This window comes from Lissotriton helveticus, chromosome 2_1 (genome assembly GCF_964261635.1).
Source record: "Lissotriton helveticus chromosome 2_1, aLisHel1.1, whole genome shotgun sequence".
Lineage (NCBI taxonomy): Eukaryota > Metazoa > Chordata > Amphibia > Caudata > Salamandridae > Lissotriton > Lissotriton helveticus.
Genome location: NC_136059.1, coordinates 1347148358 through 1347166657, shown reverse-complemented (window position 1 = coordinate 1347166657; position 18300 = coordinate 1347148358). Strand labels below are relative to the sequence as shown.

At 41.8% G+C, this 18300-nt stretch overlaps 1 protein-coding gene across 2 annotated transcripts in view; it reads left to right on the top strand.

The window, feature by feature from the left end:
* ARHGAP24 (Rho GTPase activating protein 24) overlaps positions 1–18300 on the top strand; it is a 1758332-nt gene that overhangs the window by 1481986 nt on the left and 258046 nt on the right. For both annotated transcript variants that reach the window (XM_078676289.1, XM_078676291.1), the window contains one exon: positions 1149–1271. In XM_078676289.1, the coding sequence (XP_078532415.1) occupies positions 1149–1271 (123 nt within the window). The remainder of the gene's footprint in view (positions 1–1148; positions 1272–18300) is intronic.

Sequence of the window (18300 nt, the reverse complement as noted above, 5' to 3'; positions counted from 1 at the left end):
ATGGGTTTTTTGACTCATACACTTTTGGAGGTTATTGGGTAATTCCCCCGACCTGGCAGCACTGTACTTAGTCTAAGCATATTTTACACTACGCAAATTAGTCTGAGCGCCATTCTTCCTGTTTACACTAAAAACCCTACCCCTAGCTTTCATATGTTAAAGTGCGTGCTAATTATATTTACTGCTATAATCAATGTTTTAAGTTTGAAGGTGATTTTACTAAAGTTTTTTACTGGAAATAATGAAAGTGGAGGTGGATGGTGGCTGATATGGGGCTGGGGCCCGAGATCAGCTGTGAGATAAGGTGCATGGGAGAGGGATGGTAGAAAAGGCTGGAATTTGAGGTTTTGCACTTAGGTCCAGACATTGCTCTTACTTTCAAATAACTCTCCACATGCTCTGTATATACACAGAATCGATCCGTTGTATCAGAGTAAATAAACCGTCTGCGGAACTCTAAATCAGGTCCTTGCTCCTGCCACAGCGGCCTCAGTCTGAGGCGAGCAGGCATTGTGGCCAGTTCTTCCTGAGCATAGTAAAATTAGAACGGAATTCCTTTTAATAACGTTTCTCATATTCTTAATTCCTCCTGGGTTGGCAAGTAATTAATGTGATCATTTTTAAAGACAATGCTTGAAATTAAAATGCACCTATAATAGATTTTTAAGTAACGTTTACTCGAAGCAATTGAACCGGCATTTTGAGTCGGGCCGCCCCGTGCAGGTCTGCAGCTGTCCTGGAAAATTGGGTTGGTTCTGAAATTGGAACATTGCAAACGTGCTCAGATGGCCAGTGAGTCACCTGTTCCTGGTTTGTTTGCAAGTCGCTGCAGTTGCTACCATGTGATAGTGTCGCCTCTTCGCCAGTGACATGCAGGGGACAAGTGCAGGGGATGCACCGTTCATGGCGGACGTCACTGTTACTCCCTGCAAGAAGATAATCTAATTCTGGAATCAGATTGCGAGTTCTATTCACTAACCTTTTTTCGAAATGAGAGATGGGAAAGAAAGATAACCAGGTTGGCATATGCCTCCTTGAGGGAAAGCTCTCTGCCAACCACTTTGTGATTTAGCAGCCTCTAATTGAACAGAATGCACTTAGAATGGGTCGCGTTTATGGACATTCATAATGTTGGTCCTCTTTTTCAGGAGGAGACCGGGAGCGGATGACTGCTAACCATGAGACCTACCTACTTATGGCAAGTACACAGAACGACATGGAGGACTGGGTGAAATCCATCCGTCGAGTCATCTGGGCGCCCTTTGGTGGTGGTAAGTACAATTTATGGATAAGCCCGCCCATACTCTCTGTAAGGAGCAGAGATCTCAACCAATCAGTTGCAATTGATTCACGTCAAAGTGGGATAGTATTTTCTTCTATTATGGTCAAACATTTGCAGATTGAGAAATGATTTGTTCACCTAGATTGTCTGAGCAGACCCATTACTGTGAATGGTTCGCTTCTTTCAATATAAACAAGAAGCACATTTAAAATCTGTACAGCAAATGTCATGCAACCGCTGGAGAGGCTTTTGATACTGTGCTTCACATTTTGCATATGTCACCTTCAACAATTGGTTTGATCCTTACCCTACTAACACCTCTGTTTTCTTAAAATTAATTATTCCCTCAAACTACAGTGTTTCTAATTTGATTTAATTAAAATTCCATAGATACCTAAAGATATAATTTGTGGTAACTGAACCCATCTTTCCAATTACCAAATCACTTAGCATATATAATGAGTCACTTTTAGATATAGATTTATATAAAGGTAATGACTGTCATTAAATAGACAAGAGAAAAACTTGAGTTGTCTGTGATGTCACTCAGAACTCTTAGGTAAATCAAATCCCCTTTAGTCACATTTATCCTACCTATAATATTACGATGTATATTGTTACCCCAGTGATATGCTCCTGCTTCTAACATGTACCCAAGAGCAGAGGACTAATGGTGGAAACATATATAATATTTAAATAATAAAAAAGAAAACTCCTGCGACCCACTGCACCATCCCCAATAAATATCCCCCCCACGCATTTTAACAAGCATTTGCAATGCAATAGGTCTTGCATTTATGAGAGTTTGAGCTATAGGCATTGTAAATGACAATACCTTTTATTCATGTGTTGTTTTTAAAGCAGATAAATAAAAGGCATGGTCATTTACAATGCCAATAGCTTAAACTCTCGCTTAAGCGAGACCTATTGCATTACAAATGTTTGCTATAAAAATAAAACAAGCATTGGCATAGCCAATAGGTCTCGCCTTTGGGACCTTATAAGTGTTTAGCCATGCAACAGTTGATGTTGTGGAACCAAGGATATTGTGCTGGATAACTAAACACTTATAAGGTCCCAAAGGCGAGGCATATTGGCTATGCCAATCCAACCCGAACTGCCAAGCCAGGACCTTCTCTGGACCGGACACAAGCATCCTGGGACCAGTTTCAGGGTAACACCCCTCATCAGCCAGGCTAGCTTGAATTCATGGGGCAGGGAACAAGGTACTTTAGAGCAGCCCAATATCGATGGAGTATAAGCCCATTCAAAGTACCCTCCTAAATGTGACACAGACATATGCCTGCTTGGAAATGGTCATAATGGTCAAAGCAAAACAAAAAGAAATCAGAAGAAATGGGGGGCTAATTCCATGGTTACTACATATTCTAGATAATGTTTAGGGTGTGTGCAAAGCACGCGTTCATTATTCTGTGTTACGTAAAGTTTAATACCAAAAGTTCTAACCACAGTAAATAACAGATTTCACCATTACCCAAAGGGTATTGCGATGAATCAACCTAAGGAGGATGACAGACTGGTGTGGTCCCCCCTGGGGCTTGAACTCGTGGACTGCAGATCACACCAGACACCAGCAGCGAGTTTTTGCCAGCTATAGAGATTAACTGTGTGCAGAGGGCAATGAACTGGCATTAAAGGTGGCGTGTACAGTACTTTGATTCTGCTGTGCTATTTAGGGCTCATGACACTTCCAGCTATGCAGGTTTTGAAAGTGAGAAGGAGGGCACTGAAGTGCAGCCTGTCAGTGGGGACTGGGAGGGGTACATTAAAGATCAGCAGGAAAGGTCCAAGTGAACAGCCACACGTTTAGAGACGCTGAAGATTACAGTTTTTCCGTGTTAGAGACAGAATAAACCAAACATTAAGGAGGCAGATTAAAGGCAGCTAACAGGAATTATATGGCCAGATTATGCGGCATAGCTAATTAAATTATGCAGCACGGAAACCCATATTATGGAGCAGAATGCACCATATTCTGTGATATTTCGATACATCGTCATTTAACACATATTAATAAAGTGTCCCAAAAATTGTACCTCATTAAGCAATCAGAAGGTAACTGCTTGGCAGTCAATGTGTGCAACTAACCAACCACTGTGCAACACCGTGTCTAGCACTTTTAAAAAATACCTCCTGAGCCATATTAAGTAGATGTTGAAATCTGCATATTCGGAGACCGGCTGTGGATATGTGGCAAGTGCGTTAAACACCTAATTATATGGAAAAGGGCGCAGCGTTGCTTACTTCCACTGGCCCTGGTTAAAGGCTTCAGACACTTGAGAAACAAACAGAAGTAGGACTCGCGCACCTTTGGAATCAGATGCAGCTGTTTGTCGGAGAGGATTTAGCGGGGTGTCCATTTTCTCCTTGCAGAGTAGAAGAAGCAAGATTGCAACTAGCTCACAGAGTCACCATATTGCAAACTGCTTTTTCAAGGATTCTGATGCAAATGGCCTGGCTGAGATGGGTTACCAAATTGGCACTGAGTGATGAGAAACATTGAAGAAGACTTTGCAGAAGAAGGCGAGGAAGGGTAAAAAGGCTGATGTGTTACAAAGAAGAAAGATAAACCGTAACAGTTGTGAAATTAAGGTTCCCATACATTCACGACTGCACAAACCATGACAAAAGGTAGAGTACAACAGGTCGCTTACAGGACTGAAACGGAAAGATCTCACATTTGCCGTAGGGAAGATGCTGAAATAAGTGAAAGGGAATTATAGAGAACACGAGAAGATGCACAAACAAATACGCATTCAAGCAGAGAATCGCTGAACTTGTTCCATATGAAATAAACCGAATGTTATATTAGTCAGCAACACAACCCCCATCGGGAGAGAGTTAAAACTCATAGTTGTTCTCGTGCCACATTTTGAGTTTTACAATGTCAACATTAGTTGCTGAACAAGTGAACAGGCAAAAGGGAAGAAGATTTTAGGTTCCTCAAGTTAAGTGTGTCATTTACATATAAAATAATGACAATACGGAGGGTGGGGAGAGAATGGGGAGGTTAGCGCTGCTAACATTTCACTTTTGAACACTAAAGCGCCTGTTCCGTTTGGGAGACCGTAAAGGTCTACAATACATTTAAAAACAATTATGATTTAAATCTGGTTTTAACTATTTGATCAAGGGGCACACCTGCTTCCGAGGAACAACTAGTAACGTTAACAGTAACGTCTGATTTATAGCGTCTGGAAACGGCAGGGGTGCGGGATCATGCGCTAAGTAGAGGGAAGTCACTTTACGTGTTGCAGCGGTTTTATACATACACTTGTGGGTTGGACGGTGGTGTAAACTGGATTATGATAATTTTTTTAATAGAACGGGGAAAGGGGTTATATGCACGACTGCACCTATCGTTTGTCTCGCCTTATCAATTTTTTGGTGACACGGATCGGAGATTCTTTTACCCCTCAATCTCCATGAACAGAAAAGAAAACTTTTATGCTCTAATTTGTAATTTCAACAAAGCTGATCCAGCACACAAAACAAATATTATAGAGAAAACAATGATATACAAATTTCAGTTTTGACACAATGATTATTCAGTAGCAGAGTCGTTGGATGTATTTTTTGATGTTCAATCTTTATTGAATTCTTCGAAACATGTAGCCAACGCGTTTCGTCCTCCACGGACTTCTTCAGGGCTACAAACAATGTACATACATACATAAAATTAATATAATATATATACACTAAATTACAATTTTAAAAAACAATTTATTACAATACTACATATTTACAAAGAGTGCTAAAGGACGATCCTTATAACAGACTCTTCAAAGACTAAAGAACACACCTATTTATGACCTATTGTCCTCGTATTTTATATACACAATTTACATTTGTTAAAAAGAACCCTGACAATTGTTTAGAAAAGCCTTTGTAGACTTTCATGAACTAAGCTCTGCTACTTTCTTCCTGTTAACTTTTATCTTTACTTGGAGGAATCTTGTTTTTAAAGAGAACAAGTTATAAAAGGATTTGGGCTTGTCAAATTCATATTCTACTTATATTCCTGGTGGGTGTATACATGATATCAGTGCCTATACATCAAGTCCTGACTGTGCTAAGAACTTTAAAAAGAAGGAGACTGATTGCTACATGTGATCTTACCAAATAATCATGAGCTTCTCATCAATGTGTTGATAATCCTTATTTTCAATTTGGGTAGTAGTTTAGGATAGCAGTTCTAAACAGGTCAAGAAATGAAACTTATTTCAGTATTACACATTCTTTTTTGTACATTGGGGTGGGTTAGATGTCAAAGGCAAAAGATAAACATACCTTTTCCTAGTAAGTCACAGTTCTTTGTAGATTCAAGTTATTTAAGGTAAATTTGCCAACAAGAAAATAATCTAAAGAAAGGATGCAAAAGAAGCTGTCACTATAAGCAAAAGAAGTTTCTACAATTTTTATACTTTTTTGCTATGTAGCTGCTCAAATTATATGGCATTATGATCAGATGCTGCTAGATTTAATTTCACAAAATACTGTAGTCATTTTGTCCATTCAATGCTACCCAAGGTAAGACTCCAGCACAAGATATTAGTTGCACTTCGTATTTAGAGAGGTTGTTGTGCTGAAAAAGGATCTAGTATACACTTATAGTGCCTGGCGTCTAATCCAGGGCAGACATCTTGTAATGATCAAAAGCCCATATCATCTACCACATGGGGATTGTTATAGGACAAAATTGTTCTATGGAAAAGGGCGCAGCGTTGCTTACTTCCACTGGCCCTGGTTAAAGGCTTCAGACACTTGAGAAACAAACAGAAGTAGGACTCGCGCACCTTTGGAATCAGATGCAGCTGTTTGTCGGAGAGGATTTAGCGGGGTGTCCATTTTCTCCTTGCAGAGTAGAAGAAGCAAGATTGCAACTAGCTCACAGAGTCACCATATTGCAAACTGCTTTTTCAAGGATTCTGATGCAAATGGCCTGGCTGAGATGGGTTACCAAATTGGCACTGAGTGATGAGAAACATTGAAGAAGACTTTGCAGAAGAAGGCGAGGAAGGGTAAAAAGGCTGATGTGTTACAAAGAAGAAAGATAAACCGTAACAGTTGTGAAATTAAGGTTCCCATACATTCACGACTGCACAAACCATGACAAAAGGTAGAGTACAACAGGTCGCTTACAGGACTGAAACGGAAAGATCTCACATTTGCCGTAGGGAAGATGCTGAAATAAGTGAAAGGGAATTATAGAGAACACGAGAAGATGCACAAACAAATACGCATTCAAGCAGAGAATCGCTGAACTTGTTCCATATGAAATAAACCGAATGTTATATTAGTCAGCAACACAACCCCCATCGGGAGAGAGTTAAAACTCATAGTTGTTCTCGTGCCACATTTTGAGTTTTACAATGTCAACATTAGTTGCTGAACAAGTGAACAGGCAAAAGGGAAGAAGATTTTAGGTTCCTCAAGTTAAGTGTGTCATTTACATATAAAATAATGACAATACGGAGGGTGGGGAGAGAATGGGGAGGTTAGCGCTGCTAACATTTCACTTTTGAACACTAAAGCGCCTGTTCCGTTTGGGAGACCGTAAAGGTCTACAATACATTTAAAAACAATTATGATTTAAATCTGGTTTTAACTATTTGATCAAGGGCACACCTGCTTCCGAGGAACAACTAGTAACGTTAACAGTAACGTCTGATTTATAGCGTCTGGAAACGGCAGGGGTGCGGGATCATGCGCTAAGTAGAGGGAAGTCACTTTACGTGTTGCAGCGGTTTTATACATACACTTGTGGGTTGGACGGTGGTGTAAACTGGATTATGATGCCTGTATTTCGGATCCGATTTGCCAGCAAACAGAATGTAGATTGTGTGAAGTGGTGCACACGCGAGCGAGAGGGGGAGCAGGAGGTGAGCCCGGGAGGAGTGCGTGCGTCCGTGTGCGCGCAGTCTGCTAATTTTCAAGCACTGCACTCGTACTTGTGGCTGCGCGCGGCTCGCTCCCTCAAGGTGGATGCAGCCACAAGCACGAGTGTGTGCTTGAAAATGAGCAGAGCGATGGCTAAAGGCCCTCCTATGCAGCGCATGCGCGCTGCGTAGGCGGGACCTAAAAAGCGTGATGAAGAGAGTGAGTCCTGCCTGCAGGCAGGGCAAAGCTATTTGAGAAAATAGTGCTCGTAGGCTGTAATTAAAGCCTACAGAGCAACAACACATGCAAAAGGGGGCGTCACCATGAGATGTTACAAAATGAGACAAGGCAGTACTAAGGAGGGACTACTAAGCCTTTTGACCAATGAACAGCCACGGTTTACAGTGGACAATGAAACAAGCCAATGAAAAATATGGGCTGAGAGAGGGCGGAGCTGCAAGTCCCTACCTCAATACAGCATGCCTCGCAGAGCAGCGCATGCGCTGACCAGGCTCAACCTAAAAACAGATACCTGGCCTCTTTCCGCCCACTCCTATCACCCTCTGAAAAAAACACTTCCACGCGCATCACCAAATATAAAAAAATACCAGGCCTCCTGCCACGCACCCACTATATATGCTGCCCCCAACTCCCCTCTTCAAATAAAGTGGACCAACAAATGCCTGGCCTTCTGGCCCCCATCACCCTCTGCCCAAATTCAATCAGAAATTGCCTGGTGACCTCAATTCACCGTTACCACCTTCTGCGCACTCCTACCTACACCACCCATTCCTATTACCCTCTGAAAAATCGCTCCCACATCCATCTCCGTATATAAATAAATACCAGGCCTCCTGACAGCCACCCACACCATCTGCTATATATATGACGCTCCCATCCTCCTTTTCAGATACAGTGGACCCACATATGCTCGACCTTCTACTTACATCACCCTCTTCACTCTCCCACTCCCTCGCAGCCCAAAACTGCAACTTTCACTCCCAAATTGAGAGCCGAGAGTCGGCACTGCTTTGATGGTCTTCCTTAGGCCAAGTCATTCTACATTCTTGGTTATCATATGAACTCATGAGCTTAGCACATCTGCCACTGCTTAATTTGTAAAAAAATAAGTGCTAGGGTCCATTTTTTACTCAGAAGCCCATGGCCAGTGCTAGAAATAACGGAGGTTCAGAATACTTAGGCTCGGTAGTCTTCATTCCATCACATGTCTCTTCCATCCCCCACCAGGCTCTCCCTGCCTCTTCATCTCACTCTTGGAAGTTCTTTTTTTAAAACCTGCATTCACCCTCTGGTACTGTTTTTCCTTCTTTCTCTTCATCTTTCTTTTGCTCTTTTCTGTTGTTCTCTCTTTTGTTTTGGGTGAAAGTATGATGAGGAAATATAAGGGCTGGTTTTCAATAATGAGTGCTGGTGGGTCCAATCCGCAAGCAATGGCTCAAATTAATCCCTGCATCCATACAAAAATAAACACTTGTGTCTCAATGATGAGGAACAATTTATATAACTGTCACGGAAAGGGACATCTTAAGGATTTTGGGAGCCCCTGTTCGGAACAGCTTTGAATTTATGATCCAGCTCCATCTCTTTCGTGCCCTGTTTGGCCAGGTCACAAACAGTGCACAGGCACAAACGTCCAGATTCTAAATGTGTTCACATGTAATATTAAGGGATAGTGACATGTGTTTTCAATAGTGTAACACAGCAGTATCTCACTCATATTACTGCAAATAATCTCTGTGACACCCTCCCATTTCTCATATGTGAGGTCCTGTTTTTATGTGAAAGAAACTTTTTTTTAAGCACATACACATCTGTCTGCAAAATGTCTGTAATAGACTCTCACACATGACCCACATTAAAAATATATTAAAGGAAAAAGGTATTTAAAACAATGTATTTACGAATTATTAAAGGTCACCAGGGCAAGACTTTGCACAGAACAGAGCCGGCTCTATCATGGCCCCCCAGAAAGACTGGGGCCCAGGGCCGGAGCCCACTTTGCCCATGCCTTAAAATGTCTCTGACCACAGCCCTCACCATTGGAAAGTTGACTGATTCACACAGGCACATCTCATCGGATGTATGACGTTACAACGCACACTTTTACAACGCATACCTTTACAACGCATTTTTTACAACGCAACATCCATTACAACGCATTCCATTACAACGCATGCCATTACAACGAAATTTTAAAAACTACATTTACAACGCATTCCATTACAACGCATAATACCTTTACAACGCATACCATTACAACGCATAACATTACATTGCATGTTTGGTAAGTATTAGATAGTGTAGGGGTAAAAATTACTATTCTAACTCCAGGGGGTGCAACAGTAGGGTAAGTGTTGGATAGTGTAGGGGTAAAATTACTATTCTAACTCCAGGGGGTGCAACAGTAGGGTAAGTGTTGGATAGTGTAGGGGTAAAAACTACTATTCTAACTCCATGGGGTGCAACAGTAGGGTAAGTGTTGGATGGTAATGTTATGCGTTGTAATGGTATGCGTTGTAATGACTGAGTTGTAATGACATGCGTTGTAGTGGTGGGCGTTGTAATGTCATGCGTTGTAATGGTTGCGTTGTAATTGCATGTGTTGTAATGGATGTGGCGTTGTAAAAGTTTCGTTGTAATGGTAGTGCGTTGTAAAAGTTGCGTTGTAAAGGTTGTTTCTCATCTCATCTCCCCATGCTGTGACCACTCTCCTAGGCATTCTGCTATGCAAGAGGGAATCCAACACTGACACCTTTACGCATGGCACTCACATCAGGTCAGGTTCAGGTGGGTCCTTTCTGTTTGGTTTCACCCATGATCTCAACAACTTACACCCAGGCGCGCCTGTCTCATCACCTAAGCAAAATGTTTCATATTTCATTAAGAGGGCTATGACTTCCTCACCGTTTGTAAAGGCAGAGCAAAGCCCTCTGAAAATATTTCTTCCCAAAAAAATCTAATGCTCAATTCGCTATTTGTTCAAGGAGAGTACATCATTCTAAGGTTGTCTCTTAAAAATGACATACATTACTAGCTACACCTTTCAAGGCATTTCCTTCAAATATCCTTATACAAAACATGTTCTCTGCTCTAACCAATTCTGTATTTTCAGTCTTTCTAAATACCACAAGCATTCCATGAGCATACCAATCAGGTCTGTGTTTTTTTATGGACTATTTCTCGGAAGCTAACATATTTTTCCATGAACACGATCAAAGCATATTCTACAAGATCATCACAGTTCGCATAAGCAGTGTTTTAAAATAGAAATGTCTAACAGAGATAAACCCTGTTGCTATGCATCAACATACCAGAACAGCACTAAAAACCGTGAAAGGAAAGGAACAAAATTGTATACAAAATGTGTGAGTCCTTGAGTATTAGCCGATTATTTGAGTTGTTTAGTTACAGAACTCCACTAAAGCACACAGCTAAATAATGTACCCTCATATTGCCCTTCTGTACAAGGCTGCTTCAACGTATGCACTATTCATGTCTGTCAAACATTACTGCCTCCTTAATTCATCAATACATATACATTTGTTCATTCGGGTACTTTCTAAAACGTTGCACATTGCCTTATTGATGTTCCAGAAGGTGAACAACACTTACAACGCAACTTTTACATCGCAGAGCCTTTACAACGCAACCATTACAACGCAAACTATTACAGCGCATTGCTCTGGGGGCGCTCTAGGATAGGGAATAGGTTAATTTACGATCCAATAACCTTCCCTAGTGTCCACGGGGACTGGAGTTGGAATAGTAAATTAAACTATTCACTATCCAGCACCCCAAAGCACTATGTGTTGTAATGGACTGCGTTGTAATACTTACGTTGTAAAGGCATGCGATGTAAATGCATGCGTTGTAATGTCATACATCCGTTTCAGAATAGTCATGTATATAAAGTTACCTCTCGCCTCCCAACATTCTTGGCTCAATACCCTCATCACATGGCTGTTTGAATTGTTTTGATTTGAGACGTTTTATGAAGAGTAGGTAGTTTAGCTAGTCCCTTTAGGTGACATTTTGGAGTGTTCCAGTGTTTAGTCCTCCGCAATCTCGGAGACATAATACTATGGTTTATCATTGACATGTAGTTGAGTTTCAGATGCAGGCGTTTGCACATTGAGGACTTGTGCATGCCGCCCTGTATTAAAAAGAATCATTTTTTTATTGATTGATTAATAAGAATAATTACAATGCATTGTTAGGTACAACAACAACGATAAAATACATGTTAAAAAACTGGGGCTTGGTGGTCCTTTCATACAGAAAATAAAATTAAAATGAATTTAACATTTCTGAGCTCAAATGCTACATCCCAGTGACACTTTTCAATTTCTTATCTTTCTCCAATCAATGACTTTTCTTGGAAATTCTGGCATTCGCCAAACACCCCCTCAGAGTTTGACATTAAGGGCCTGATCCCGATGCTGGTCGGACCAACTTCTGCAGCTCTGTTGGAGGTGGTTGGCCCACGCAGTCTCTTCGGAAGCGGTTGGTCCAACCCCGGATTTCGATGCATGCATCCTGTACTCCAACAGACCGCTGAAAGACAGCCGACTCCGACAGCTTTTTCCCACCATCAAGATGGTGGTCGAAGAAAAAAAGCATCCATAGGGCAGTACAGGGATCTGCGACCACTGTCCGGATTACGATGTGGGTTTCCAACGACCCGACCGCAGCGGTCCGACCAACTGCCTTCAGTCATCAGAAATGATGGAATTGGGGGTGCGCTCTCATCCAGATCCGCTTGTCTCCAGCAGTCTCCACCGAGGATCCCTACACCTGAGCAGGTGCACCCCGATGACTACGATCTTGTGGGCACTGGAATTTTGCTGTATGTCTCCTCATTGACTGGACTGTGCACATTTTGCCACACTCCAGCAATGGGGTACATGGTGCACAAGGCTTCTCCCCATATGTCATGCATGTGTGTACAATTCACATGTTTTCTGTGATATTGTACGCATTTGCAGTGACATATTCGGGGATATGTGCTCTGCTGTAGATGCGACCACGGCTGTAGCAGCTGTTGCATCGTAATACAGCAGGGGGAATCTTCCTGACCTCAGCAGTCAGAAAGGGCCCACATAGCACCATAATCAGGTCCTAAATCATAAAAATGGTTGACCAGACACAAATACTACTGCCTATTTAAGCTGTGGAAGGTCCGCCACCCCCTTAAACAATTGAAAACTGCTTCTAGATATATTTGGATCACTAATGTTTGCCACAAAGACTCTCTCTCTGTTCATCTTTCAAGCACACACATTGAAAGTACACTTTTAAGTTGCTCTTTGATGACACCAGAAGACCGTGGAGGATTTTCAGGGCTGATTTCACATGATGTTATTCCCATGGATGGAAGAATATCCAGCCAGATAGGTTTTGAAGTCTCTGCAGTTTGTTAGCCTTTTGGAAGGCCTGTGTTGGCCGTGGTACATGTTCAGAGTTACGTCATTACCAGGCAGCTTCTCGGCTGTACCTGAGTGCAGTCTGTTGGAGAGGGAGGACTATCGACAGCATGCACAGCTGTATGGTGAAACCCTTGCTCACACTGTTGGCTTGTATCAGAAATTACAGATCAGTGCCACAAATGATTCCTAGGTTCCTTACCTGGCATGTTTATCTCCTGGAGCTGTACTGAAAGGCTTAACGAAAAAAAATCACAGGAGAAACTTTCCGCTGCATGCTTCCTTAGATGTAGAGCCATTTTAGAGGTCCCTAGGACAGGTCTTTTCATAGCGGCTCCCATCAGCAGATTGCCAATGGTTCAATTTCAAAGCACCGAAGACTCAAGATCATCCTTACTGCCATCCTTAAGGAACCTCATCAGGACCATACACTCAGGGCCTAATTCACAAACAGCCTCCGCACTCGTGCGGGTGTCTCTGCACTCGGGGTGGAATCTCTGTAATAAGAATTCTCAATGCTGAGATTCCGCCTGAGTGTGGAGACCCCCCCCATGACGACGGGGCCTCCACCACAAGTGCGGAGCCCCTTTGCGAATCGGGCCCTTAGACAACAGAGATACATGTGTTCCCCACTTCTGGTGGTTTTCATATATAATAGCTAAGGTGTGCACCTTAATAATGTATCTATCATCATATTCTTTTGTCTTTGCCTATCTGTCTGTACATGTTAAACCACATGGATCTATCTACCCACTCAGCTGATCGTGTCATTATAAGCCTTTAGTTCACTGTGTACAGAAGTTCCTTTAGAATTGGATTTTCCTTCAATATACAGAGAAATATTTGTTCTTTTGCTTTACCAGCTTGACCAAATGCATCACTTCCCCAATAGAATCAATCATTCTCCTTAGCGAATATCATTAAAGAGTGCGCTTCTGCTAGAATTGAGGAACCAATCTGTAAAAAATGTTTGGCTTTTTAATGCATGATATGTTAAGAAGCTGATACACTGCAGCGTGATACACGGCGATATCTAATGTAAACAGGGACATCATTCACTTTATGATTGGTTAGATATTTATTGCCATTAACAGTACATCTTTAACACATAGTGTCTATATATAAAAGTTTCCTTAGATGCTTGAAGTTCTTGTGAGCTTTCTTAGGTTTGGCGTAAGCCAAGAGGTTTTGAATTGACCAAAATTGTAGATATGATATACTTACTTATAGGGGATCTCAATCATCCCTCTTCATCCATTAGTCTGTTGTTGCGTCATTCACAGCATAATTCCGCTAATGCAGCATCCAGCATGGGTCAGCTCACTTCAGAAGATGGCTATCTTAACTGTGGGTGATGGTATTCTGCTCTTTCACAAGGAGCTCATCCGCACACAAAGTTGTTCTCTTCAGTACCAGGGTCTGCCATGGCAGAGTGTGCTTTTTGAAACCAAAACATTTTGTTTTTATTTTAGCCAATGTTTTAATGTTGGTGAGGACCAAGCAGCTACCACACCAATAAAGTTTAGCAAAGGCTATGAAAAAACAAAACAAATAGTAACAAAGCCAAAAGTCTGGCAGCTAACATCATACCTTTTGGCTTTGCAAGTTCTTGTTTGTATAATAGAAGTTGTTTGGTTTTAGGGGTCTAGTGTTGTAAAAAAAGCCTTTTAGCAGAAGCATCCATTTTGCTTACAATTCTTTAAATATGCTTATAGCATATGGCTCTTGAGCCTGTTACTTTATCATCCCTTCACATAAAGGTCTCATATTTCTGATTATGTTTTCAAGCCTTTTGTAAATTTTTAGAATTGCTTATTTAATTTGATGGAGACTCCACAACCCTTCTTCTTTCTAAATGAAGATTGTATCTACCCTTTTTTTGAACGTTCGCAGGTACTGCAAGAGTCCGAAGTCCACAGCTCGCCTGTGATATTGAGGAGATCCCTGAGCAGTTATCATTCTGGCTTGTCTGTCTTGTGTGTGGCATTTGTCAAGTGTTGCTGTAGTTGGATGTGAGCCTGCTTGTCTTAAAATGCATGATCCTTTATAGTTTACACCCTTAGTTTGGATGTAATTGTTGAAATAGTGAACACTTGTAAAGCTCAAGCACGAATTGGACACTCCCCTTAAAAAAAAGTTGTCACTGCAAAATGTCTCAGTGAGTTAACTGCTCGCTCTTGACATTTGCTGTGACTGGCCTGTCATGCGTTTGAGTCCCGATAAGGCCAACTTAATGTATCATACTACTTACGTCAGTAAATTAAGTACCCAAAAACAGTAACACCCAATATTTTCATAGGTGGTGGCGACTGCAGATCTGCAGCATGAAAAACTATGTAAAACAAGGAATTATTATTCTTATTATTATGAGTAATATATTCTGTGTTCTCAGAAGTCCGGTTTGCACCTTGGTGTTATTATGATATCTGACTTTCAATTTACAGACAGATATCCATACTCCGCAAACAATAAACTAGGTTAACTTTCCATCTTTTATTGCTAATGCCCTGCCCTAAATCCTGTTATACTTTTCAGAATGTCAAAAGAGGCAATTTGGGGTTCTTACAGTCTTTGTAAGACGACATTCCCGCCCTTTCATCATTTTGTGCCAGCCGACAGGGGTATCTTGATCAAGCGGCTGAATTGGCGGTAATTACTCTTCGACATTCTGCTTGGATATGTCTCCTTGACAGACTTCCAAAATATGAATTCCTTTAGGAGAATCTTCTGATTCCAAAACTGTTTAATTGACAACTATCTGCCACTTTATTTTTTCTAAATAATTGTGATATAGAAAGATTTCCTTTTTTGTTATTCCTCTAAGGGTCTTATGTAGAGTTTGGCAGACGAGTATTCTATTGCAAAATTGATAAACATCACGTCCACCTTATTACAAGTGCCATAGGATATAATTCACTTTTATTGAGGTGGACAGTATATTTGTCACGTTTGGGACAGAGTAACCCGTCCGCCAAACTCTGATTCAGACCCTTAGTTTCCAAATTAGGAAGTTTGGTCAGATGTATCCTACTCTTTGACTTCACTTATATTGCTTAACGATCTTTTACTGTATGTTAGTTCTATCCCCTTTGTTAAAATGTGATCATTCGTATGCTAAATATAGTGAATGTAATTACAAACAAACACAGGTAGGTTTCAATTGTGAAAAGGTTTACTCAAAACGCAAATCAAAATGTCATAGCCCCTATAGATTTCACTTGAGAAAAAAAAGGTGGGTTATACGTGTGTAGTCAACTTTAGACTGCAAAATGTCATCTGTTATGGTGATGAAACGTCACCTGCCTGGATCAGGAGAGATTGTGCCCCTGCCTCTGCTTCATCACAGCAAGCAGTAGATGTTTTACCCTGAACTTGGCACTCGGCATTCATGCTTGCGAACCAGATGCATGTGTGACCTGGACTGAGACTTAGAGCATGGCTCTGTGGTGTACTGGGGCACATGAATTGCACCCCCTTACCGAGAGTGGCCACCATCAGCTCGCTGGATTACAGAAGACTGACGGTGATGGCGGCGAGCAGAATTGTATTGGCAAGCAAGCCTTTTCACCTGACTCTGCCTGGGAGAAATGCTGACCAGCCATCCCTGCATTTTTAAAGTTGCCTGTCAGTATCCTACTACCGGGTCGTTCGTTTACCCATGTGGGACATGAATGACGTGTATATACTTATATGCATGAGTAAAAGATGTCTGTGGAGCCCGTGTGACACATGTGCCCATAGCCACGTGGAAATCCGTTAAGTATATACTACATCGAATTGGTATTTAAAATGGAGGGTTCAAGAGAACACAAATTGCAGAATTCTTTCTAGTAGGCAGACTTTTGGGTGTGAAGGAGAGGAGCAAGACGGCCCCTTTGAGGCATAGGGATGTTTCCCCTGCTTTTCCCTGGCTCCATTGTTAACTGGAATGGCTACTGTATACAGGTTGGTTAAGTGGTAGTGGACAGCCTTTCTTTCTTTTGTACCATTGTTGTGGTTATCTCCCAGCACCATCACACCTTCCTGCAAGAACCCTGTAAGGATCAGTCTGAGTGGAATAAGCAAAACCATTCTCCGAGCTGTTAATTGAAACACACCACACCCATCGTAATTTCAGTATGAAAATGGCCATACATTTTCTGCTAGCATGCCAAGATTTTTCTACTGGAACCTCGGTCCCTCACTAGTGGAGAAAACGTTTATGCTCCAGACTTGGAGCATCCACCACTAGCACTGCTTCTCAGATTCAGAACATGTGTGAGTTCATCAGCCTGCCAGGAAAAACTGCCTTGGAGCATGCCATGAAAGAATAAACTGACCAAATATTTAGGAGGGGAATTGGAGGACCCCTTTCCATGAAAATGCTGCCTTCAAATGGTACAACAGTGGAGGACTGAGGACCTGATAAACTGTGATGGCCAGTGTACCCCGTGGAGAACCTGAGCTGCTCACAACATCTGGTGAGGTCCAGGTGACCCTGAAGCAACAATCGACGAGGTACCGGTGACCTTGAAGTGCTTCTCATGCAAGTGCTCATCTCGAGGAACCTTCCTGAAGATCCATGAAGTGCTAGTGGATGATCCCACTGCTAGAAGTTAGTGCCTAGAGATGGTTGTCAACTCACGAAAGCAGTCAAAGATTGTACAGAGCTGAGCTGTGCCAAGAAGGAGGGTGGTCCCTGTTCACAGACAAGCACATTGGAAGTTGCCACTCACCATTGCAACCTGAGTGGGCTAAAGAACATGGGTCGAGGGTTGTTTGGGTTTGATGATGAACTGAAGGAGCAGTACTTACCTAGCTACAAGCAATGCGTCTGCTGTACTGGTAGTCCGTCGTGGGTATGGTACTGACTGTGTTCCCCTTACATGCATATACTGTGGACCACAAAAAAATTTGCTAAATCAAAGACAAGAAGCAGATAGTCATGCTCTATGGGCCATACAAGGCACATATCACCTCAAACAGTGGGACTACCAACCAATGATGGACTGCAGGTCCAGCCTGCATAAACTACAACCAATGACAGAAAGGTATTGTGACATTGTGATGACAAATGGTTGGAGGAGGAAGAATCATATATTTTGAGGTACAAGGCTGTAATTTGTGAGCCAGAAGAGTCATCTGAGCCACAGGAGCTCCCACAAGGAATACTCCCTGAGTTTCCCCTCAAAGGGCCAAAGACCAAAGTGCATTAACTCATAAGGCTTATCCACATGGAACAGTTTAGACTGTCACGCAGATTGTCGTAGTTATTGAATTACAGTGGGAATATCACGTATGGTGCCTGATGATGATTATGTACTCTAATTGCATTGTATGTTAGAAGTAAAGTATTTTTCTTTTACAAGCTAAAGTACTGGGTGGACAGTGATTTAGTGTTTTTTATCAGATGTTTTATTCAGTGCTCCATCTCTAAATCCACACCATCGCCATGAGTAAGCCTTGGCTTGCTCAATTCCACTACCATTAGGATCATGTGCTAAAGGGATGTACTTGATGCTCAGTTTTGACCTCAATATTAGGGTTGAGTGTAACACGTAGTGTACTGTATTTTAACTACCCTAAATTATAAAAAAAATTACGCAAGGAGCATAAACCAGCATATAGTGCTATTTCCTTAGCCCAAAATGCACCCTTATTTTCAAAAATTGACCTGAGGATGCATTTTGTGCT